The 27,879-nt window shown below is 36.9% G+C and overlaps 1 protein-coding gene across 4 annotated transcripts in view; it reads right to left on the bottom strand.

Moving 5' to 3' along the window:
• Nucleotides 1-27,879, bottom strand: part of LOC131125769 (vertebrate ancient opsin-like) — a 63,407-nt gene that overhangs the window by 14,601 nt on the left and 20,927 nt on the right. For all 4 annotated transcript variants that reach the window (XM_058067629.1, XM_058067627.1, XM_058067628.1 and 1 more), the window contains one exon: nt 936-1,169. In XM_058067629.1, the coding sequence (XP_057923612.1) occupies nt 936-1,169 (234 nt within the window). The remainder of the gene's footprint in view (nt 1-935; nt 1,170-27,879) is intronic.

The following is a 27,879-nucleotide window of genomic DNA, read 5'->3' as shown; positions in this document are numbered from 1 at the left end:
TTGTTAATTAACCTAGCATGTTTTTGGAAGGTGGGAGGAAACCGGAGTATAAGTCGCATTTTTTTGCTGGTAATTTATTTTACAACGTACATGACCAAAACACACGTCATTACGTCATCTTGGAAGACAAGTTCTAACAAGTTCAAAACAATAGCGAACAGGGTTAATAGGTGTAAAATATGCTAAGACAATCGTTAATCAGCTAACAAAAAATAAACATGAACAGAACTGGCGTCCAGTGTTTATGTAACATAAACAGTTTTTTCATTTATAAGTCGCTCTGGAGTATAAGTGGCAGGAACAGCCAACCTATGAAGAAAAAGTGCGACTTATAGTCCAGAAAATCCGGTAATAATAAATAAAAATGATAATAATGATATGGTCCTGCTGGCTTCATCGAGCCGCGATCAAGTCCGAGTCCATGGTTCAAAGGATGGAGTGCCATCTCCGGGTCAGGGACGAGAAAATTAAAAATAAATAAAATAACAAAAAAATAATAAAAAAATAAAAATTAATATTATAAATAATATTAATATTATATATTGAATTGTTTTATTTAGTATTATTTAATAATAAATAAATAAATAATATAATATTTAAAATTATAACAAATAAATAAAATAATAATATACATTTAGTAATATATTATTAATATTATAATTTATAATAAGTCACTATAATATATAATAATATTATATATTTAATTATTTTATTTAATAATATTATTAAATAAAATAATAATATAAATTTAGTAATATAATATTATTAATATTAGGAAAGCAGGAAGTGAACAAATGTAACAGTTACTAATTGTAAAAGCGACATGCAATACTCTTGTTATATAAATCCCTGACTAAAATCTATAGATTAAATAACCTAAAAATAATCCTGTCCTCAAAATAACAAACAGTGACCCACCCCCGGACCTCCCTCACCTGTTTATTCATGAAGACGTAAATAACGGGGTTGATGACCGTACTCGTCTTGGCCAGGACAGAAGGAATGATGCTGGCTTCGGGTGTGACCAAGTCCGGCGGTCCGAAGGTGGCCAGCAGCGCCATGATGCCGTAAGGCAGCCAGCACAGCAGGTAGCAGCCTATCATAACCACCACCATGAACAAGACACGCTGCTCCCGCCTCCTGCTCATCGATACATTGATCCCACTCACCTGTGGAGACAACAGGATGGAGAAGAGAAAGTGAGTTTGGGGAGTTAGGTGGAGAAATCGGGTTTTCATGAGCTAACGATCTCCCATGATGACAATGTTTTCAGACCTAGACGCCGGTATGGGGGAGGGAGAATGGGAATGTTAGGATTGGGAGAAACATCAACAAGAAGACCTTGACTATCGACGAGGTGAAAGGAAGAGACATCCCACAAAGAAAATGACAGGATTGAATACGCTGTGCGGTGTTATCGTGCTCTCGGGACTGAGACAAAATAAACTCACATTTCACAGTAAATAACAAAAAAAAACCTTGAATTTAATGAAAATTTATATAAAAAGGAGTACAAACATTAATATTTATGCATTGCACCCATGAGGAGCATCGCTTCACTGCTTCACTTTCCTTTTTATACAGGAAATGAGACGAAATGGTCATATTAAAACCATGCTTTGATGATAATACGTAGATTGTCCTTGATCCTCATGCTGATAGTAACAGTAGAAAAAACACGTAACAGTAAATACAAATAGATGCAGACATCAAAATAGTAATAAATATCTTAATAGATAAAAAAGGTTACATAATAATTCATTCATTCATTTTCTACCGCTTTTTCCTCACGAGGGTCGCGGGGGTGCTGGAGCCTATCCCAGCTGTCTTTGGGACAGATTCGGGGTACACCCTGGACTGGTGGCCAGCCAATCACAAGGCACATATAGACAAACAACCATTCACACTCACATTCATACCTATGGACAATTTGGAGTCGCCAATTAACCTAGCATGTTTTTTTGGAATGCGGGAGGAAACCGGAGTACCCGGAGAAAACCCACGCATGCACGGGGAGAACATGCAAACTCCACACAGAGATAGCCAAGGGTGGAATCGAACCCCGGTCCTCCTAGCTGCGCGCTAACCACGAGACCGCCGTGCCGCCCGTTTTGATGGTTCTGTCTATGTTTATTATTGTTACAGTGGGAAAAAAATTGTATGTGTAAAAATAAATACATTTGGAATACAGGAAGTGAACAAATGTAACACCAACAGATTGGAAAAATGACAGCTTGTGGGGGGATTTTTTTTAAATGCACTTCTGCCATTTTTTTTATAACTTCATCAAACATGAGCTCTTCTGTTGTGCAGTTGCATCATCACCTATTTTGTTCCTCTCACTCCAAAAACAGGTAGCAACTGTTAAAACTTGTATATTAGCGGTGAAAAGTCGAGAGTCGGTTTTGGAAAATGTTGTTGTGAGCAGTTGGAGACAAAAGTCCCAACTACTGCATGTTTTTATGCAACTGCTACAAATATGATAAATGACATTAGAGACTCTATATCAGTCCTATCCAAATTATCATATGGAGAATATGTTGCAGAGGCAAAATCAACTCATTTAAAATATGCATGGTCAACATCACACACACACACCAAGATCATAAATACCAAAAACATCGCAAAATAAAAATTCCACAAATCATGTGCATACTTAAAGCGGATTATTGGACTAGATTGAAATATCTGCAATCTGATTAAATACATGAAATGGTAGACAACACAGACTAATGAAATGGGCGCTACAATCAGAGGCTGGTGCTTATTAATCGTCATCCCTAATGAGGAAACATATCATATGCAAAACACCATGCGCCAAATTGTTAATATTGTTATTGTTTATTGTGAGGACTTTGTGTCAAAATGTTTACCCGGAAACAGTAAACCTGTTCATAGTCATCATGTTGTATAGAAGATAGGCAGAAAGGTCTGGAGAGGATACCTTCACAAAAAAACCCCGACCGCTGATTGAATATATTAAATATCCAATGGCTAACAAGCTCCTGCCTCGACAGAAGGCGCATTGTCTCCTTTTGAGTCCCTGGCGGTCTGTCAGTTATTGAGACGGAACATTAGTCCGTGCTGCTGCCGTCTGAAAATGACTTTCATACAAGACTCAAAGGCTCCGCCTATAAACTAAACAAAGCCAGGAATCGGGAAATAAATATTCCGTATTGGAATATGGACATGACGGCACTAGGCAGTGTCATAATTTTTTTTTTACATACATTTCCCTCCAATTTAGTTGTTAAAAAATTGCATTATTTTGTTTTGTTTCTCATACTACAAACTTTTGAAAGATAACATATTTTTCTTTAATATTTTAACTTTATACTACTAAAATTACACGATTTTTCATCATAAAATTACAACTTTTTGCTCATGAGTACAGCTTTTTCCATGAATATTTTGGCTTTATTCTTGTGAAACAACAATTTTTTTTATCAATATATAAATATTATATAAAAAAAAAATATATATATATATATATATATATATATATATATATTATTAATTTTTTTTTAAACATAACAGTGTTGCATTTAAATAACAGACTAACACAAAAAAAAGTAAACTACTAAAAATTACTACGTATTTTTTACCAGAGGACAAAAGCTTTTTTGTCTCGGTATACGGTATACAGTGAAGAAAATAAGTATTTGAACACCCTGCTATTTTGCTATTTCTCCCACTTAGAAATCATGGAGGGGTCTGAAATTTTCATCGTAGGTGCATGTCCACTGTGAGAGAGATAAACTAAAAAGAAAAATCCAGAAATCACAATGCATGATTTTTTTAACAATTTATTTGTGTGATACAGCTGCTAATAAGTATTTGAACACCTGAGAAAATGAATGTTAATATTTGGTACAGTAGCCTTTGTTTGCTATTACAGAGGTCAAACGTTTCCTGTAGTTTTTCACCAGGTTTGCACACACTGCAGGAGGGATCTTGGCCCACTCCTCCACACAGATCTTCTCTAGATCAGTCAGGTTTCTGGGCTGTCGCTGAGAAACACGGAGTTTGAGCTCCCTCCAAAGATTTTCGATTGGGTTCAGGTCTGGAGACTGGCTGGGCCATGCTAGAACCTTGATATGCTTCTTACGGAGCCACTCCTTGGTTTTCCTGGCTGTGTGCTTCGGGTCGTTGTCGTGTTGGAAGACCCAGCCACGACCCATCTTCAATGCTCTGACAGAGGGAAGGAGGTTGTTCCCCAAAATCTCACAATACACGGCCCCAGTCATCCTCTCTTTAATGCAGTGCACTCGTCCTGTCCCATGTGCAGAAAAACACCCCCAAAGCATGATGCTACCACCCCCATGCTTCACAGTAGGGATGGTGTTCTTCGGATTGTACTCTTCATTCTTCTTCCTCCAAACACGCTTATTGGAATTATGACCAAAAAGTTCTATTTTGGTCTCATCTGACCATAAAACTTTCTCCCATGACTCCTCTGTATCATCCAAATGGTCATATGCAAACTTAAGACGGGCCTTGACATGTGCTGGTTTAAGCAGGGGAACCTTTCGTGCCATGCATGATTTCACATCATGACGTCTTAGTGTATTACCTACAGTAACCTTGGAAACGGTGGTCCCAGCTCTTTTCAGGTCATTGACCAAGTCCTGTCGTGTAGTTCTGGGCTGATTCCTCACCTTTCTTAGAATCATTGAGACCCCACGAGGTGATATCTTGCATGGGGCTCCACTCCGATTGAGATTGACCGTCATGTTTAGCTTCTTCCATTTTCTAATGATAGCTCCAACAGTGGACCTTTTTTCACCAAGCTGCTTGGTAATTGCTCCGTAGCCCTTTCCAGCCTTGTGGAGGTGTACAATTTTGTCTCTGGTGTCTTTGGACAGCTCTTTGGTCTTCGCCATGTTACAAGTTAAAGTCTTACTGATTGTATGGGGTGGACAGGTGTCTTTATGCAGCTAACGACCTCAAACAGGTGCATCTGATTCAGGATGATACATGGAGTGCAGGTGGACTTCTAATGGGCAGACTAACAGGTCTTTCAGGGTCAGAATTCTAGATGATACACAGGTGTTCAAATACTTATTTGCAGCTGTATCACACAAATAAATTGTTAAAAAATCATGCATTGTGATTTCTGGATTTTTCTTTTTAGTTTATCTCTCTCACAGTGGACATGCACCTACGATGAAAATTTCAGACCCCTCCATGATTTCTAAGTGGGAGAAATAGCAAAATAGCAGGGTGTTCAAATACTTATTTTCTTCACTGTATATATATTTTTTTTTACATAATTTCCCTCAAATCTAGTTGTTAAAAATGAATCTGTGACTTGCTTTGTTCAATATATTGATGATTGTGTTGCGTTGCTGCACATATATATGCCATATTGATAAATATATATATATATATATATCTAAGCAAATTAAAGTATACAATAGTGACATAAAAGTTTGGTACAGTATATCAAGAAAAAAAACTGCATCTCAGCTTTTTTATTTTTGATTATTTCTTTTTACATAAATTTCCCTCCAATTTCGTTGTTAAAAAATGGCATTATTTTGTTTTATTTCTCATACTACAAACTTTTGAAAAATAACATATTTTTCTTTAATATTTCAATTCTATCCTACTACAATTACATGATATTTCATCATAAAATCTTTAAATTACAACTTTTTGCTCATGAGTACGACTTTTTCCATAAATATTTTGACTTTATTCTTGTGATATTTCAACTTTTTCAGCAAACAAATGTTTCAAAAATTACAACTTTATTTGCCGTTTTGTTTATTTTAATGTAAAAAAAAAAAAAATTTTTTTACATAAATTTACATAAATTTAAAAAATGGCAGTATTTTGTTTTATTTCTCATACTACAAACTTTTGAAAAATAACATATTTTTCTTTATTGAATTTTTATTTTCTTTATTATTTCATTTTATTTTCTTTCTTTATGTTAGGTTAATTGGCGACTCCAAATTGTGAGTGTGAATGGTTGTTTGTCTATATATGCCCTGTGTTTGGCTAGCGACCAGTCCAGGGTGTTCCCCGCCTCTTTCCCGAAGACAGCTGGGATAGGCTCCAGCACCCCCCGTGACCACTGTGAAAATAAGTTGTATAGAATAATTATGGATAGAAGTCCTAAGGTGACTATAGGGGTGTTATTTCATGGTTTGAGGGCTCTAAAAGGTTTTCAGCTTTCTAACTATGTTTATTTTTTGAGGGAGTCTTGTGTTTATGGGTCAAACTTACGTTTTTTAATGAACGTACAGGCGCACAGACGTAACCACAAATCAAGTAGCGTCCAACATCAGCCACGCCTCACAAACAAACACCCAAAGGAAAAGAGCAGGAAGTGACTGTATTGATGATGCGTTTACTTACTATCCAGTCGAGTCCTCTCACCGATTGACAGACGCAAAAAGTTCTGCACATAATGTTCGGTGATTGATGCAGGCTCAGTGACGCAGTTCTCATGCCTTGTTTTCATAAGAAAAGTAGTATACAGTAACTACCAGATCTGCTTTTCAAGGCTTTTAACGTTAATGCACAGAACCGGTGAACACGTCATTGAAGACGCGGATGTCGTTTCCAAAGAGTTATTCTGGGTGCCTTCCATTAAAAATGTGAATTGTCACCACAGCAGAAACCAACACAAAAGCAGGCTGTCTCAAAGAGCGGCTGTGCAACATCGAATTTAAGATTTTAATGGAGAAAGTAAGTGTTGGATGGAAAAAAAAAATGATTCAATGTGTATATTTTCCAAATAGAGTTTCAAGGTTTGAAAGCTTTACAGACTAAAACTTTTTACCTGCTTGCCTCAGCAACAACGCATGTTATTTTGTTTTGTTTCTTATACCACAAACCTTTTAAAGATAACATATTTTTCTTAAATATTTCAATTCTATGCTACTAAAAGTAGATGATTTTTCATAATAAAATCTTAAAATGACAACTTTTTGTTCACATGTACGACTTTTTCCATGATTATTTTGACTTTATTCTTGTGAAACTACAATTTTTTTATTAATATATACATATTTTGACTTTATTCTTTTTTTTTCGAGTATGACTTTTTCCATGAATATTTTGCCTTTATTCTTGTGAAACTACAATTTTTTTTATTAATATATAAATATTTTGACTTTATTCTTGTAAATGTTCTTCTTATAATTATGACTTTAGTTCCATATTTTAACTTTATTCTCGTGATATTTCAACTCTTTCAGCAAACACATTTTTCAAAAATTACAACTTTATTTGCCGTTTTGTTTATTTTAATGAGAAAAAACTGCATCTCAGACTTTTTAATTTTGGATGTTGGTTTTTTTTCATACTACAGACTTTTGAAAGATAACAGATTTTTGTTTAATATTTCAACTCTATGCTACTAAAATTACACGGTTTTTCATAATAAAATCAACTATGACCATAATAAAAATTACAACTTTTTGCTCATGAGTACGACTTTTTCCATGAATATTTTGACTTTATTCTTGTGAAACTACAATTTCTTATGAATATATAAATATTGTAAATATTTAGACTTTATTCTTGTAAATTTTCTTATTATAATTATGACTTTAGTTCCATATTTTAACTTTATTCTCGTGATTTTTCAACTTTTTCAGCAAACAAATTTTTCAAAAATTACAACTTTATTTCCTGTTGAGTTTATTTTGACAAAAAACAAATAGATAAAATGAATAGATAAATAGATGATAAATAAAAATAAATTTAAAAAACATTAATGTAAAGGGCTATTCTATTCAAAAATTCAGTATGCGGATCAAAAAAAGATCCGCTGTGGAGACTCCGTCAGTCCAATGTATATATTTTCCAAATAGAGCTTCAAGGTTTGAAAGCTTTACAGACTAAAACTTTTTACCTGCTTGCCTCAGCAACAACGCATGTTAGATAATGAATCTGTATTGGCTCAAATTTTCCAAACAAAATAGCTTGAGCGTGACTCGCTTTGTTCAATATATTGATGATTGCTTTGTGTTGCTGCCCATACTATATATGAAATATTCATAAAAATATATATATATCTATCTTGCAATTTAAAGTCTACAATAGTGACACCAAAGTTTGGTATTAGCATTATTTTCTCATCCTGCTGCTGCACGCATAATTTCATCAGAGACTATACAGCAAGTGATAGTAATCAGTTGAGCTCACCGAGAAGCAGAAGAATATAATCAATTTTAGACATTAATAAACACAACAGGGGACTGCATGGCGGTCGATTGGTTAGCGCGCAGGCCACACAGCTAGGAGACACAAGTTCGATTCCGCCCTCGGACATCCATTTGCGGAGTTTGCATGTTCTCCCAAATCATCCTATCAGACACAACTTCAAGTGTGTCATTCATATTATTACAATATAATACTACAGAAATGTACACTGGCACCTTGGTTAACATCCGCCCCGGTTAGAGTGTTTTTTGGTTACAGTTTTTAACATTATTAGAGACATGTAGACATGAACTAACACCCCTATAGTCACCTTTATACTTGTTTAATAAGAGAAAATAATCAATTTTAGACATTAATAAACACAACAGGGAGCTGCATGGCGGTCGATTGGTTAGCGCGCAGGCCACACAGCTAGGAGACACAAGTTCGATTCCGCCCTCGGACATCCATGTGCGGAGTTTGCATGTTCTCCCAAATCATCCTATCAGACACAACTTCAGGTGTGTCATTAAGAAATGTACACTGGCACCTTGGTTAACATCCGCCCCGGTTAGAGTGTTTGTGGTTAACATTTTGCTTTGTTTCGTGTTCGCCCGCTTGCAATATGGCGCACGTAAAACAAACTGTTGTAACTGTGCTTGGTCTTCAAGTACAAGAGACGTCCCGTTCCCTCGATTCAACCTTTGAGGATTAGCTACACATTCATTAGCAATAAGTACAAACATACAAACTGGCTTCTCTCCAGCAAGCAATCAATACTTTGGCCCTCCGTGGGCTCTGCACTGGCCACACACCAAGTCATTACAAAGTCGTTACAGCCCAAAGCACATAAACAATAGCATAGCAACAATGTTGATTTGTGTGAGTTGTTTATTTTTTTACCCTTTGGGGGAGAAAATGACCCTGGCTACTTCTAGATGACACAGTAAACCTTTTGCACGGACTCACCAGACTGACTTGAGCGACTTCCATACACTGTAAAATAAAATATATTTGACACCCATGACTGAAAATAAAGTATCCGGAGTATCTGGGTATCTTCCATCAGTCCTGTCGTGAGCCTTTTTGACCTCAAACAATGCACAACGATGAGCCAATTCAAGAAACAATACAAGCAGTTGATGCTAAATGCGAAATACAAGGATGAAGAGCCTTGAACCAGTCATGATGTGCTATACATATCACTATATTGACACTTACTATGGTACCCATTATGTCATTGGATGGTCATATCACCTCGTACTTCGGTACGTGACAAAAACTTTTTTAGGAAAGCAGGAAGTGAACAAATGTAACAGTTACTAATTGTAAAAGTACCAGATGGAGGGGTAGGATTTAATAAGCTTTGCTTCTTCCTGCTCCTTTTGGACATGTGGAACTGTGAACTGATTATGTAACTAAAATAAACTAAAATAAAGTAAAATAAACTAAACTAAAGTAAAGTAAAATAAACTAAAATAAAATAAAATAGAATAAAATAAACTACTTAATCTATATTAGGAAAGCAGGAAGTGAACAAATGTAACAGTTACTGATTGTAAAAGTACCAGATGGAGGGGTAGGATTTAATAAGCTTTGCTTCTTCCTACTCCTTTTGGACATTTGGAACTGTGAACTGATTATGTGATGCATTCAATTGTAATCTGATGCATGTTCAAATGAAATAAAACCATTACCATTACTGAGTTTCACCGTTCACATACCCTCTAGTGTTCTCAGTGAATATTCAGTGAATTATGATGCTGGATGGTTGTCAGAATGGCGACTGAAAAAAATCACCTTGGTCCTTGGAGGCTGGTGAACATTGTGCACCACATGACTTCCTCCCAGCCTGGCTATTAGACCGTTAGACTGGTGGTTAGAACCAAAAAGCGCACAACACAAGTGGTCAGAGAACAACAAAAAGAGTAAACTAGCGAGAGAACACAGGGAGTGCGATATAGTAGATCGGATGTTTGAAACCTAAAAAAAGAGTGTGTGTGTAGCAGAGTGAAATGAGACCTGAGAGGTGGGGAAGTAAATTTCCCAGAAGAGGAAAAAAGTGAGACGTATAGGGAAGAGCTACTTTTGTGACTCACTTGTTTACATGAACACTCTAGTGAGTGCAGTTGAAGACGTTACAGCTGTTGTGAGGAATTTCTGTATTGGAATGATTCTTCCTTTGGCCATATGCTGAGGGAATGTTTACTCCAAGTGAGTCATGCGTCAATAATACACAAAACTCTATAAAACCTATACAGTAATCCCTAGAAAGAGCATAGAAACCTTTTTACAACTTTCTAAATACAGTTTTCAACATGATTAGAGACCTGTAGACATGAACTAACACCCCTATAGTCACATTTACACTCGTATAATAAGAGAAAATAATAAATTCAATAAATAAACACAACAGGGGGCTGCACTGCAGGTGGTTAGCTTGCAAGCCACACAGCTAGGAGACCCGAGTTCGATTCCACCCTCGGCCATCCCTGTGTGGAGTTTGCATGTTCCCCCCATGTTCTTAATTATCGACTCCAAATTGTCCATAGGTATGAATGTGAGTGTGAATGGTTGTTTGTCTATATGTGCCCTGTGATTGGCTGGCAACCAGTCCAGGGTGTACCTCAAGACGACAAAGACCCTTGTGAAGATAAGCGGTAGAAAATGAATGAATGAATAAATAAACACAACAGCAGAGTACCAAAAGCACACAAGAGTAGAGAAAGTACAAAATCAAGGTACTACAAATACAACACGAGATATAAAAAAAACTATTTATAGCTGTGTACATGTTAATTGAGCCTCATGTTATTGCACGGTTTATTGCACAGTTATTGCACGGTTATTGTATAGGATTTTTGGACCAGTTTTTGTAATGCAGTTGAGTATTGAGTATATGAGTATTACTTTATAGCGCTACAATTGTGTAGTAAAGGAGATGTACATATTTTTTCTGTACATTTTAGCTTCAAACGTGATCAAATCTAAGAAAATAAAAAGGCTCCTCTTTGTACTTTCTTGATTGTTTCAAATCCACAAAGCCGCTTTGGAAAAAGGAGACCTTAACCCAATCATTTAAAGCAATTAGTATCTACCGAGACCGTGTTTTTGCAGGAAGGCACTGTCAACACTCATGAAACTCCACAGAGAGTTGAACCTCGACTGTTTTGCAAGACTACACCGACTCAGAGTGCACATCGGGAGAAGGAACATTTTTGGAAGTGATTTTCCTTTTTAGTTTCACAGCAGAAAACAACTTTCATTTTAAGTATTTAAATTTGACATCCGTTCCACTGGAAGTTTAAAATGCCACAAGCCATGTACGGCATGTGACATATTGAATATGTGTCTAATGGTGGGAGAACATAAACCAGCATGAAGGATAACTTATGAAGATCTATGCAAAGCTCTTGATGCACACAACTGGGTTTTCCTTATATGATCATTTGCATTCACACGTTGTGCATGTTATTAAAGTGCATTGGAACAGTAAGCTGGGGAGTTAGACAAGTACCAGATAAAAGTGTCCCGCCATTCATTAGAATGTGCAACTTTTGACACCACAAGATACATGGTAATGGTAATGGTAATGGTTTTCTCAGATTGCAATTGAATGCATCACATAATCAGTTCACAGTTCCACATGTCCAAAAGGAGTAGGAAGAAGCAAAGCTTATTAAATCCTACCCCTCCATCTGGTACTTTTACAATAAGTAACTGTTACATTTGTTCACTTCCTGCTTTCCTAATATAGTTTAAGTTTTTATTTTTTTTATTTTATTTTTGTCACGTACCAAAGGACGAGGTGATATGACCATCCAGTGACATAATGTGTACCATAGTAAGTGTCAATATAGTGATATGTATAGCACATCATGACTGGTTCAAGACTCTTCATCCTTGTATTTAGCAAACATCAACTGCTTGTATTGTTTCTTGAATTGGCTCATCGTTGTGCATTGTTTGAGGGTCTTACTCAATCCATTCCATAGTTTGATTCCACATACTGAAATGCTATGGCTTTTTAACGTAGTCCTAGCATATAATAAGTGTTTCAATGATGATGGCACTTTTCATCTTTTCATCATCCTGACATTCTCAACTCGAGGATGGAAGCGGTGCAGAATGTAGTCACTGAGACAAGACATCCAACGTGTGAGCCAAATTACAAAAAAAAGGAAAAACATGGCAGCAATTGTCAAGGGTCAGTCCGTGTATGAAATGGGTTATTTCAAGGGGTAAATGGGAGAAATTGCTCTTGATGCCATTCAGCTGTACTTGCAATTCAATGCTGACAGTTGCTTGAGGCGTGCGAACTCACACACACACACACACACACACACACACACACACACACACACACTAACTCACACAAATAGAACTCGATGCAGAAATACAGTGAAATAACACCAAGGGCCAAATGCATGTGGTGTTCATGCAAAAGAGGAAATTAAGTCTAAACTGCAGAACTCATGGTAATGATTCGGAATAGTTTTAATCCTTGGCAAAAGACAGTAGTACAGATGGTAATGATGTTGAGTCTTGGAGTTGTCACTCTCTGGTTCCAATACACACTCTGGGGAGGCCTTCCTGTGAGGAGTTTGCATGTTCTACCCATGTTTGAGTGTGTTTTCTACAAGTTTTCAGCTTTACTCCAACACTACAAACACTATTTATTTCAAATCCACTGCATGAGATACTGACTTAATATTGGGATTCGATCGTGGTTGCTGGTTCGAACCTCAGTCCTTCTGTAACTGTTCAACCAATCCATTTTTACTTTGCACTGTTCTTTGCATTGGCTGTCGAGCAGTTTGCGTGCAGGCCTCACAGCTAGGAGACACAAGTTCAATTCCACCCTCAGTTTGCATGTTCTCCCCGTGCATGCGTGGGTTTTCTCCGGGTACTCCGGTTTCCTCCCACATTCCAAAAACATGCTAGGTTACATTCTGATAATGTGAACATCCAGCAGCAACACAACTAAATTGTCCATAGGTATGAATGTGAGTGTGAATGGTTGTTTGTCTATATGTGCCCCGCAACTGACTGGCGACCAGTCCAGCGTGTACCCCGCAGCTCGCATGAAGTCAGCTGGGATAGGCTCCAGCATACCCCGTAACACTGACAACAAAACTATGTCAACAAAAACATCAAGTTTTACTTCCAATTGAATTTGAGTGGGGGCTGCAGGCCTCACAGCAAGGAGACCCGAGTTCAATTCCACCCACGTCCATCTCTGTGTAGAGTTTGCGTGTTCTTCCTGTGCATACGTGGGTTTTCTCCGGGTACTCCGGTTTCCTCCCACATTCCAAAAAAACATGCTAGGTTACACTCTGATACTATGAACATCCAGCAGCAACACAACTAAATTGTCCGTAGGTATGAATGTGAGTGCGAATGGTTGTTTGTCTATATGTGCCCCGCAACTGACTGGCGACCAGTCCAGTGTGTACCCTGCAGCTAGCCCAAAGTCAGCTGGGATAGGCTCCAGCATACCCCGTAACACTGACAACAAAACTATGTCAACAAAAACATCAAGTTTTACGTCAAACTGAATTTGAGTGGGGGCTGCAGGCCTCACAGCTAGGAGACCCGATTTCAATTCCACCCTGGGCCATCTCTGTGTAGAGTTTGCATGTTCTCCCCGTGCATGCGTGGGTTTTCTCCGGGTACTCCGGTTTCCTCCCACATTCCAAAAAAAAAACATGGTAGGTTAATTAGCGACTCCAAATTGTCCATAGGTATGGATGTGAGTGTGAATGGTTGTTTGTCTATATGTGCCCTGTGATTGGCTGGCCACCAGTCCAGGGTGTGACAGCTGGGATAGGCTCCAGCATCCCCCCTGTGACCCTTGTGAGGATAAGCGGTAGAAAATGTGGGTGTCTTACACATACAAAAGTACAGTAAACGTTTCAAGTGTGAAAAAAGGCATGGGCTTAGCACTTTTAGGCGCCTGGTTTGACCTCAGCAGTCCAACCCCTGAGTTGACCCGTTGCTCTGCGGTTGATGGCTATTAAACATGATTGATGCCCTGATGTGGGTCTGCTGCAGTCATTCAGCTGCTGTGGCTTTCCACACATCTCCTCTTAGTAGCGTGCAGGAAAAAAATACCTTTAGAAAGATTCAGACTCCCTAATTTTCCAAATACCCAATCCCTGGCAGTGGAAGTGTAGGGTATTGTACATTTTATTGAGGCAAAGATTCAAGAAAATACATCCTAGGGAGGAAGTTCAATCTCAGAGTTGAGATCACTTTGTTGTGAATGGAGCATTGGCTTGTGTGTGAAAAAAAAATAAAATAAATATATATGTATATATATATATTCACTGTATATCGAAATAAAGTCACCAGAAATTAATTTAGATTTTATACTACAGCACTCTAAGGACCTCAGGGAACGGCACTGCACACACACAAAATGAAATTGACTTTTGAATTGCACACCTGAGGGATGTTTATTCTGGGTAGATTGCTTTTGGAGCATTTTCAGATCGAAAATCTTTTCCTACATCCCGAAATTGTAAAGGGACTGTAAATTTAAAAAGAGGGGGGGGGGTATGAAAACCCTTGGGACTAATGTTCTCTCGGACCACCAAAAATGCCAAAATAAGAACTCTCTGCTGGGGAAAAAGAAATTTATCTCGGAAACTTTTCTCGCAAAACATAGGACACGCCTGACTGACATCGGAACGAAACTTTTCGGACAAAGTCTGAATTTTTAATAACATCAACATCAAAAGGGAATGTATTAAAAGGTAGAAATCTATGGGGGAGTTGTCACATCAATGAACAGTTTGAAGGCTTTTTTCTGAGCATGATATGCTGTATAGAAAAAAGTTTTAGTCCAACTAACTAAATGGCCTTGGATCAATAACAGATCATGTCGGTAATAGCGGTGAGTGAGAGACAGGAAAAGCTGCTGAAGTGAATAAAACAAAATGCTGAACAAAGCCTTTTGACGGTGCTGAGTCTCCATCACGTCTGGAGCTCAAAGTGTCACCATGACATCAAATCTACACGTTCAGGCTACTCATGACACTGAAGGGACGTCTAATTATTGGGGTTTTGGTTTCAGAATGGATGCCAATCATGTTTTAGGACCTTCGGTGTTTGCGGATGCTTTGAGTGTCTCAAAAGAGAGAAAAAAAATCTGATTTCTTTACGACCCAACCATAACAAGGTTGCTTGAATTGGTTGTTGCTGCAACATAACTCCTTCTTGAGGACCTTTTGTTCAGCTTGGATAAAAATCCTCCATGTTGGGAGTATTATCAATGTGTATTGTGCCAAAAATTCACATTAAACCATGATATATATATAAAAATAATTAATAATAATGCAATATTTCCTTTAATATATCAGCTTTCACTCTAAAAAGTGTGTAATAGAAATTTATGACATGTGATTACTTGTCTGTCAAATGTTTGCAGCACTTCTTGAAATGCTGGTTTTAAAGTGTGGAAGTTCTGAATGGAAAAAATACAAAAATCACATTTATTTTTTAACCTAGCACCATGAATATACATTATCCACACACGGAACATATTTCCGTGACCGTTCTTCAAAATAAGAGCAATAAGAGTCTGCGTAAACAAAACAATAGTGTCATAAAAATATCTTGGATGGAATTGCATGGGTGACTACATCTTCCTTAATCGCAAACACGGGCATTACAATGTGTGCAGAAACTGGCATCCCATTAGAAAAGTTAGCCAGTTTAGTTCCCAATAAATAAACATCAAAAACAAAAACACTCTCTGTATGGAAAGACGGCTGCGACAAGCACCTTCCTAGCTCATGCATGTCCCCTTTACAATGAGGTGGAGTACTACAGTACCTCTGCGTATGACATTTATCTATATTTTTTGACTGATTAGCAAGAATAACGACGGCACACTTACATTAAAGACTTGGGTAGTAATGGTAATGGTTTAATTTCATTTGAACATGCATCAGATTACAATTGAATGCATCACATAATCAGTTCACAGTTCCACATGTCCAAAAGGAGTAGGAAGAAGCAAAGCTTATTAAATCCTACCCCTCCATCTGGTACTATTATAATCAGTAACTGTTACATTTGTTCACTTCCTGCTTTCCAATATAGTTTAAGTTTTTATTTTTTTTATGTATTTTTTTTATATTTTATTTTTTATTATATTTGTTTTTTTATTTTTATTTTTTTATTTTTTTTATGTAAGTGGTTATTTTTAGGTAGTAGAAAATCATGGCGTGTAATACAAGTACATTTTTAGGTAAGTGGTTATTTTTATGTAGGAGAAAATCATGGCCCGTAATACAAGTAAATTTTTAGGTAAGTGGTTATTTTTAGGTAGCAGAAAATCATGGCGTGTAATACAAGTACATTTTTAGGTAAGTGGTTATTTTTTGGTAGTAGAAAATCATGGCGTGTAATGCAAGTAAATTTTTAGGTAAGTGGTTATTTTTAGGTAGTGGAAAATCATGGCGTGTAATACAGGTAAATGTGTCAGCAAATATTATATCGATGGGCGGGCCATCCAGTGCACTCAGCTCGTGCACTTAGGCCAAAACAGTCTGTCCTATATTTGATCAGGAAATGTGCAAAAATCAGCAATTTCTTTCTTAAAACACAATGATCAACGGACACAATAGCTAAAACCTCTTGAGGACTTCTTTAACCAATTCACAGTACCCTGTACCGCACACCTTTTTATCTACATTCATGTACCATATGGTCCAAAACCGTCATCCCCTCAAGCCCAACAACACACACACACACACACACATAAGGCCACAATGTAAGACCATTTGTTATGTAGTTGTGGTTCATCAGTAAGCAGCAGGGGGCAAACATCCCATCAATCAGTTTGTCCTGAAACTGCCTTAAACATCCTCACCAGTTCACCCACCCGAGCAGGAGGATTCAGGTCCATATGGTTTTGAACACATGATAATTATTAATTATGCCAGTGTGGCACCACTTTGCTGCAGCAGGGGCACATTAAAGTCGAGCAAGACATAAATTATCACATGAATATTTCATCCAAAGTAGAAGAGCAAAAAGGTGTAAAAGTCCAGGTATAATTTTTATTCATATTTTTTTTAGACATTTGACATGGAAAAATATAATTGAATGTAATTATTCTTTGGGGTTTTGTTCAGACATTCACACACAAAGATTCATCAAATAGTACTTTATGTACAAAAATACAAGTGAATAGTAAAACCCAGATGGCCTTTCCCAGTGTGCATTCCATTGATTGATTGATTCATTTTCTCGCCCCTTATACCGTTCAGGGTCATAGGTGAGTGAAAGCCAATCCCAGCTGACTCCTGCTATGAGGTAGAGAACACCCTTGACTGGTCACCAGTCAATCACAGGGCAAGAATACCGAGTCCAGGGGTCGCCTACCTGTCGATTGCGATCGACCAGTCGATCTTTGGGATTTTACCTTGTGGGGAAATTGTGTGTGACGCTGAAATGTAATGCAGGAACGAATGTTGACAAATCTTAGAAAAGTGAACTCTATTCACAGACTTGAGGATTGAACCAGCAGGTTGGGAGATGACCGTTAAACTACTCAACAAAGAATAAGCAGGATGCAAAAAGATCTAATTAATTTCCATTAATACGGGATGCATTTTCTACCGCTTATCCTCACGAGGGTTGTGGGGGTGCTGGAGCCTATCCCAGCTGTCTTCGGGCGAGAGGCGAAGTACACCCTGGACTGATGGCCAGCCAATCACAGGGCACATATAGACAAACAACCATTCACACTCACATTCATACCTATGGACAATTTGGAGTCGCTAATTAACCTAGCATGTTTTTGGAACGTGGGAGGAAATCGGAGTACTCGGAGAAAACCCACCCATGCACGGGGAGAACATGCAAACTCCACACAGAGATGGCCGAGGGTGGAATCGAACTCGGGTTTCCTAGCTGTGAGGCCTGCAGCCCCCACTCAAATTCAGTTTGAAGTAAAACTTGATGTTTTGTTGACATAGTCTTGTTGTCAGTATTTCCTTGTCCTCCTAGTGTCACAGGGTATGCTGGAGCCTATCCCAGCTGACTTTGGGCGAGCTGCAGCGTACACGCTGGACTGGTCAATTGCGGGGCGGGCACATATAGACAAGACACTCACAATCATACCTACGGACAATTTAGTTGTGTTGCTGCTGGATGTTCACAGTATCAGAGTGTAACCTAGCATGTTTTTAGAATGTGGGAGGAAACTGGAGTACCCGAAGAAAACCCACACATGCACGGGGAGAACATGCAAACTCCACACAGAGATGGCCGAGGGTGGAATCGAACTCGGGTTTCCTAGCTGTGAGGCCCGCAGCCCCCACTCAAATTCAGTTTGAAGTAAAACTTGATGTTTTTGTCGATATAATCTTATTGTCAGTACTTCCTAATCCTCCTAGTGTCATGGGGTATGCTGGAGCCTATCCCAGCTAAGGTACACTCTGGACTGGTCGGCAGTCAATTGCGGGGCACATATAGACAAGATACTCACATTCATACTTACGGACAATTTTGTTGTGTTGCTGCTGGATGTTCACAGTATCAGAGTGTAACCTAGCATGTCTTTTGGAATGTGGGAGGAAACCGGAGTACTCGGAGAAAACCCACGCATGCACGCTGAGAACATGCAAACTGAGGGTGGAATTGAACCCTGGTCTCCTACGTTGCTGTGAGGCCTGCGCCCTAACCGCTCGACAGCCGATACAAAGTAACAAACAGTACAAAGTAAAAATGGATTGGTTGAGGATTGAACCAGCAAGTCTATTAAAAACAAGTCACACAACTGAAATGAAAACCAAGTGTACTCAGCTTCAAGGATGAGGAGGAGTCGACAAATCCTTTCTGTCTGAATTAATTATTCTTGAGTCAGACTTAAAATATCAACGAGACACTAATATTATGCAAAGTTTAAAATGGTCGTTTTTTGGGTCTTTTAGATCTAAAGCAAATAATTTATGGTTGTTTATTTTGAGGGCAAATAGGGAAAATAGAGCAGGAGGAAATACACACAGTATGTGTGTGGCCACTGCTCTGTTTCCAATTCAGAACCGTCAGGGGACATGTTCGATATCTCCAGGAGAGAAACATACAAAAGTGGAGCTGGGGAAGAAGTAGCACAGCAGCAACAGATGTCTAAACCAAACTTGGGACATATAAAATATGGCAATATTTGCTGATAAATTCAAAGCACCTCACCTCAATGTTGCGCCTCTGCCACTTTTTGGCCGTTTTTTAAAGATTACAACGGCACCAAACATGATCTCTTTTACTGTGCAGTTGCATCATCACCTGTTTTTGCCTCAAAAAAGTAAAAAAATTATTATAAAACGTATAAATGCCTTTGGGAGCGAGCGTTCTGGTTGAAAAAAAAACATATAAATATGTCTTTAATAATAATAATAATAATAATAATAATAATAAGACCATGTAACATAGATGAAACACGACATAACCTTAACACTGCATGCGGTCAGCCATGGCATGTCCAACATGACATAGTGAAAAAAAGTTTGAAACCCTTTGTTAAGTTGATTATAAATAAAGCAGCCGTCTGTCATGCAATGTGATGTAAACAAAGAATAACAGGCATGTAAAGGTGGCTAAACGGGTGTGGTTTCATGTCTATAAGGCTATGCTAATGGTAAAAAAAAACATATTTACAAAGTGATAAACAGGTTTTCTATGCTTTACAAAATATTCTATTTATTTATATTGTATCCTACTTTGCGTATCTAAAATATGGCAATATTTGCTGATAAATTCAAAGCACCTCACCTCAATGTTGGAAGCGTCTGGCTGTCTTTACACAATATGGAGCAGTGTGTTTATAAAAATAGATTAAGGACGCCCTACAGGTGAGCAATTGAGTCTGGAGACATACTTATCCACTCCATCACTCTTCAGCTTCCTCGGCAAGACGTTTGTTATCTTGTTGTTTGTTTGGAAAACTGCCCAGTTTCCGAAGAGGATGGATCATGCTCTTCTTCGGAATGTCACTGTATATCTAGGAATTCATGTTTCCCTCAACAAACCGCAACTCCCAATTGTCAGTGGCACTTATGCAGACCCAAATACAAATGAAAGGGTTAAGGAAAATACATTTCTGGGCATCACAATAGATGAAAGTATGATCTGGAAACCTCATATTACAAATATACAACAAAAGGTGGCTAGAAATATTTCAATATTGAACAAAGCAAAATTTGTTCTCAATCAGAAATCACTCCACACTCTTTATTACTCTCTGGTTCTACCATATCTTACTTATTGTGTGGAAATATGGGCTAATAACTATAAAAGCAATCTTCACTCGCTAAATGTACTGCAAAAAAGGTTAGTAAGGATAATTCATAATGCCACCTACAGAGAACATACTAACTCCTTATTTCTAAAATCAAAAATACTTCAACTTGCTGATATAGTTCATCTTCAAACAGCTAAAATAATGCATAAGGCTAAAAATAACCAATTAGCTAAAAAATGTCATCCAATACTTCTCTACAAGAGAGGAAAAATATGATCTCAGGGAAGAACTACATTTGTAACACTTATATGCTAGGACTACGTTAAAAAGCCATAGCATTTCAGTATGTGGAATCAAACTATGGAATGGATTGAGTAAGACCCTCAAACAATGCACAACGATGAGCCAATTCAAGAAACAATACAAGCAGTTGATGTTTGCTAAATACAAGGATGAAGAGTCTTGAACCAGTCATGATGTGCTATACATATCACTATATTGACACTTACTATGGTACCCATTATGTCATTGGATGGTCATATCACCTCGTACTTTGGTACGTGACAAAAAATTTAAAAAATAATGAAAAAAAAACTTAAACTACATTAGGAAAGCAGGAAGTGAACAAATGTAACAGTTACTGATTGTAAAAGTACCAGATGGAGGGTCATTGTATGGTCATTGTATTACATTGTATGTAATGTTCATGTATGGTCATATCAACTTGTACTTCGGTACGTGATAAAAAATAAAAAATAATTAATTAAACTATATTAGGAAAGCAGGAAGTGAACAAATGTAACAGTTACTGACTGTAAAAGTACCAGATGGAGGGGTAGGATTTAATGAGCTTTGCTTCTTCCTACTCCTTTTGGACATGTGGAACTGTGAACTGATTATGTAAGTAAAGTAAAGTCAAATCAAGTCAAGTCAAATTAATTTAATTAATTATTTAATTAAAACAAAATAAAACATAATAAAATAAAGTATAATAAAATAAAATACTTAAAGTATATTAGGAAAGCAGGAAGTGAACAAATGTAACAGTTACTGATTGATAAGTACCAGATGGAGGGGTAGGATTTAATAAGCTTTGCTTCTTCCTACTCCTTTTGGACATGTGGAACTGTGAACTGATTATGTGATGCATTCAATTGTAATCTGATGCATGTTCAACTGAAATAAAACCATTACCATTACCATTACCAGATTGTGATGCTGCCACCACCATGCTTGACTGTAGACAATTTACAAATTATCTTGCTACTCATTTGTGTTGGAATTCGTGTATCAGCTCAATGAACCGTAATTCCCCCAATGCAGGCAGCACTCATGCAGACCATAACACTAACGCAAGACCCAGTTATCTTGATACTATGTTAATCAAGGTATGGGCTACAGTTGGAAATTTGGGAGGAAACACATTTGATGACGGTATCATTTTATCCGATACCGTTGGCGAATCATGTTATGGGTCAGGAGTTTAATCCTTTGATTGCTCCAAGCAAACCATGGTAATAACAAAAAAAAAACGTTTATGAAATATATTGTATTATAGCAACTAGATTTTAAGGGAAAAATATGCATCAGATGTCATTTAAAAACATGACATAATGTGTGACTCGGGAGAAGCTGATACAATAAAGTAGTTTGGCACCAGTGTGGGTGGACTTAATGCCCTCCGAAATGTTGTTTGCCTACCAGCAGTGAGCGACAGGAGAACAGAACGAAGAGGAAGAAGCCTGTCCTGATGGAGTAGAAGCATTGCTGACTAGTTCAGTGCCATCCCAGCTACAAATAATGTGAGGATGGAGTACAGAATTTGACAGAGGATCGAACCAGCAACCTCCAGCTTGGCGGCACAGCTCTGCACTTTTTTTTTTTTACTTCCTGGTTGCTGTGGAAAGCTTTTTTACAAGGGAAAGGTGCATGCTAAGCTCTTATAAACTGCGCCTCTGCAACCTTGTGGCCATTTTTTAAAGCTTATCACTTCACCAAACATGATCTCTTTTACTGTGTAGTTGCATCATCACCTCTTTTTGCCTCAAAAAAGTAAAAATAATACATAAAAAACCTATAAATGTCTTTCGGAGTGAGCGTTCGGGTTGAAAAAACCCATATAAATATGTTTTTAATAATAATAATAATAATAATAAGACCATGTTACATAGATGAAACACGACATTACCTTAACACTGCATGCGGTCAGCCGTGGCATGTCCAACATGACATTGTGAAAAAAGTTTGAAACCCTTTGTTAAGTTGATTATAAACAAAGCAGCCGTCTGTCATGCAATGTGATGTAAACAAAGAATAACAGGCATGTAAAGGTGGATAAACGGGTTTTGTTTCATGTCTATAGGGCTATGCTAATGGTAAACAAACATATTTACAAAGTCATAAACAGGTTTTCTATGCTTTACAAAAATATTCTATTTATTGATATTGTATCCTACTTTGCGGAAATTCACCAATTAACAGTGATAAATGAGGGATGATTAAATCCTTTATAGCATTTTATATATTTGTTACTTGTGCCATATGGTTTGCACTGTTCTGGAATGTTCAAGTTCATCTTTATCATATCAAGATAAAAGTGAAATATTGGGGTTGATATTTTCAGAACTTTCTGTCCCACTTTTCCATCGGGCCAAACGTAAAGGGAATTAGAAGCTATACTGTATATGGCATTCTGACGACAGCTGTCCAAACATGTCTCAGGTCAGATGGCTTCAAATCAAGAGGCTATAATTAGCGCTACTGGGTCACTTATACACATAGGAAATATTGTATTTTACTGCAGTAAAAAGTAAACTCTTATCGTACCTTACTCGTACAACAATACCACAATCTTTTCCTCCACCTCAAAGAAAGATTATGTCACCATTCAACGTTTTTAAAATATGGGCGCTCTCATTCGTTCTAATCAGTTTGAATAATTGAGGGGGAATAAATGGCCCTCAGCCTGCCATCAAATGAGCACATCTCAATTTTGAAGTCACCTCTATTAGTAATTATCATACATCTACACACGAAGCATGCTCAGCTCACTACCCAAAAATACAGACGCTTTACTGAGAAGTAAATTCAAGGCGCAACAGCGTCAATGTGAAAATGATGATCAATAGGCATCCATAATTTTAGCCGATATTGGCATGGTAAATAAGATATCATATCGGTTTTGGCGTTTCTGCATGAGTGAGACCTCATTTGCAATTTGCAATGACTGTAAAACACTGGTTATGCGATGGGTGAGTAAGGCGTTTTCCTTCGGTACTTCCAATCTAACATCACACCTCAGGAATCACTCGGGAACCGTATGCAAAATAACAATGAAAAAAGAAAATACCCAAGTTCCCGTTGCTTTTTGCAGTATTTGTATTATTTTTGCACAAACTATTTATTATTGAAATGCATCCAGTAGCATCACGGTATCAAAAGATATCAATAAGATAAGCCAATATCGATCATATCTAATAATGAGAGTCAAAAGTATATCATGAAACAATATACTACTTGAAGGACAATGTCATTTTATTTATATTATATTACATTACATTACATTACATTGCATTATGAAAGCAGGAAGTGAACAAATGTAATGTAATTGTATGGTCATATCACCTTGTACTTCGGTACGGGCCAAAAATAATATTGAAAAAAAACCTTAAACTATATTAGGAAAGCAGGAAGTGAACAAATGTAAGTTACTGATTGTAAAAGTACCAAATGGAGGGGTAGGATTTAATAAGCTTTGCTTCTTCCTACTCCTTTTGGACATGTGGAACTGTGAACTGATTATGTAAGTCAAGTCTAATTAATTATTTAATTAAAACCAAATAAAATAAAATATAATGAAATAAAATACTTAAACTATATTAGGAAAGCAGGAAGTGAACAAATGTAACAGTTACTGATTGTAAAAGTACCAGTTGGAGGGGTAGGATTTAATAAGCTTTGCTTCTTCCTACTCCTTTTGAACATGTGGAACTGTGAACTGATTATGTGATGCATTCAATTGTAATCTGATGCATGTTCAAATGAAATAAAATCATTACCATAATAATAAAAGGTTTCTTTTAAAAACTGTTTTGTTCAGTTGTGTTGTCACTGACTAATATTTAAATTTGTTTGATGATCTGAAACATTAAATTGTGACAAACATGCTAAAGGAAAAGAAATCAGGAAGTGGGCAAACAGTTTTTTCCCACCACCGTATATCAGGGAGACTGGAACCTTTCTAAGAAACACGCTTACAAAGATAAGATGGACTCTCCAGTGGCTTTGGGACAGAACTAACTGAAGTGATTGGCGAGAGAAACACTTTTTTTTTTCCGACACAATTTTAGCTCAAACTTGATTACACTTCCTTCCCATCCGATTAAATCGGTCTCTCAGGATGTTAAATGGATTTTGGAAGTTGGCTACACATACTTCCATTTGGTGGAAGTGTTCCTCACTAAGGTTATCAATTAAAGAATCAGGAGGTTCTAGTTGACGGCGTCTCACAGTTTGGTTGCAGGGCAAGCTGTGCATTCCGTATGTCCACATTTACGACCTGTTGTTTGATTAGAGCTGCTACATTTGGAGCATGGATGTGGCAGTTATTAGGAGGTCGGGTCCACTCTTAGCTTAACATTAGCATAGTAGCATTTTCAGCCATTTCCATAGCTAGACACATTAAGTATATAAACACGTAGTGTGTTAATATGCTAATGTTACAATTGCTAGCAAGCTAACATAATATGCTAATATTACAATAGCTAGCAAGCTAACATTAGCATAGGAGCATTTTAGACATTTTCATAGTGAGTCACAAAGTACATACTGTAAGCAATATTATACTATGTGTTAGTATGCTAATGTTACAATTGCTGGCATGCTAAAATTACCATAGTAGCATTTTCAGCCATTACCATAGCTAGACACATTAAGTATATAAACACTTAGCACTATTATGCTATGTGTTGGTATGCTAATGTTACAATTGCTGGCATGCTAACATTAGCATAGTAGCATTTTAACCATTTTCATAGCGAGTCACAAAGTACATACTGTAAACACTTAGCACTATTATACTATGTGTTAGTATGCTAATGTTACAATTGTTGGCATGCTAAAATTAGCATAGTAGCATTTTCATCCATTACCATAGCTAGACACATTAAGTATATAAACACGTAGCACTATTATGCTATGTGTTAATATGCTAATGTTACAATTGCTAGCATGCTAACATTGGCATGGTAGTATTTTAGCCATTTTCATAGCTAGACACGAAGTACACACTGTAAACACTTAGCACGATTACGCTATGTGTTAGTATGCTAATGTTACAATGGCTAGCATGCTAACATTGGCATGGTTGCATTTTAGCCATTTACATAGCTAGACACAAAGTACATACTGTGAACACTTAGCACTATTACACTGTGTTAGTATGCTAATGTTACTATTGCGAGCATGCTAACTTTGGCATAATAGCATTTTAGCCATTTTCATAGCTAGACACAAACTATATACTGAAAACACTTAGCACTAGTCCGCAATGTGTTGGTATGCTAATGTTACAATTGCTAGCATGCTAACATTGGCATAGTAGCTTTTTAGCCAATTTCATAGCTAGACACAAAGTATATAATGTAAACACTTAGCACTTTTACGCTATGTGTTAGTATGCTAATGTTACTATTGCTAGCATGCTAACATTGGCATAGTAGCTTTTTAGCCATTTTAGAAGCTTGACACAAAGTACATATTGTAAACACTTAGCACTATTACGCTATGTGTTAGTATGCTAATGTTACAATTGCTAGCATGCTAACACTAGCATAGCCAATTAACCAATTAAGCAATATGAGCTCCATGTTTCACCCTTTGTCATTCTTGAGTGTTTTATGTCATTAGTCTATTGGAAGACCGATGATCTGTGACTAAGACTAAGCTTTCTGACACTGGACAACACATTTTGCACCAGAAACCCTCAATAGTACCCACTACACAGTCAAGACACCCTGTGTCATGTAAACATTGTTATACAATTGACCCACGTCTGTTCATGTGAAATGACAGACAGATGTGCAATGCCACAGCAAATGTTATTACAGGCTGTGTGATGATTCTGCAAAGCTGTTACACTTGTTTACTTGCTCAGCTCAATTCGCTGGGAAGTAAAATGTGTCAAAAATAAACTGCAAGTATTTGTTTGCCAAGAGGCAACACAGATTTATGTGTTCTGAAAAATGTTTTTTCATCCATAGGGTAACATTTGAGCAAAAATGGTTGAAGAACATGGATGTTGTGGACCAAAATGTCTTCACAGGGGCAGGACTTGACAAGTAACATGTCCTCCAAAGCATTTTATGCCAAACCCATCGGAGGCACCACAAATACGCGATACCAGGAATTAAGGACTTAAGAAAATCAGTTTTTCAGGTAGAAGAGAGCCCCCGAAGCATATATTGTACAACAACAGGAATTACAACAAACAGATTCCCAATGTCTCTGTTCAATTTAAATGGTAAACATTGTGATATAATTTATTAACAATATCGGCTCTGGAGGTAGAACAGGTCATCCAGAAATTAGTGGAGGCCACCATTGAGGAAGTACCGTATGTCTAATCCACCGTAGGTTTGTTCAATGATTATAGAAGGCTTTAAAAAAAAGAGTATATATAATCATATATATAATAATATAATATATAGTATGTAGACACACTGTACATTCTGATAAAGTACTGTTTTGCCTTGTTTTGCATACATTTCCTATTTTGACCAAATATTGTATCTTGGAAACTATAGCACTTCTGACTTATATTTTCTTAAACCGAGAAAAATTCACTACATTTGTTTACATGCATGCCCAAGTAAAAAAAAGAAAAAGAGTAAAGTAATAAAAAATAAAAAATTTTTAAAAAAATTTAAAATTAAAAAATTAAAAAGAGTATAAATAATCAGATATATAATAATATAATATATATATAATCATCAATAATCAATAATAATATCAAAGACTTTCGGGTTGCTAGTAGACACACTGTATGTTCTGATAAAGTAAAGTTGTTGCCTTATTTTGCATACATTTCCCATTTTGACCAAATACTGTATCTTAGAAACTATAGCACGTCTGACTTATATTTTCTTAAACCGAGAAAAATTCTCTACATTTGTTTACATGCATGCCCAAGTAAAAAAAAGAGAGTAAAAATAATGAAAAAAATAAAAATATTTAAAAAAAGAATATAAATAATCATATATATAATAATATAATATATATATAATCATAAATAATCAATAATAATATCAAAGACGTTCGGGTTGCTGGTAGACACACTGTATGTTCTGATAAAGTAAAGTTTTTGCCTTATTTTGCATACATTTCCCATTTTGACCAAATACTGTATCTTGGAAACTACAACACTTCTGACTTACATTTTCTTAAACCGAGAAAAATTCACTACA

The sequence above is a fragment of the Doryrhamphus excisus genome, chromosome 3 (assembly GCF_030265055.1).
Source record: "Doryrhamphus excisus isolate RoL2022-K1 chromosome 3, RoL_Dexc_1.0, whole genome shotgun sequence".
NCBI classification, from domain to species: domain Eukaryota; kingdom Metazoa; phylum Chordata; class Actinopteri; order Syngnathiformes; family Syngnathidae; genus Doryrhamphus; species Doryrhamphus excisus.
Note: the sequence above shows the minus strand (reverse complement) of the source record. Positions and strands in the feature narration are given on the sequence as shown.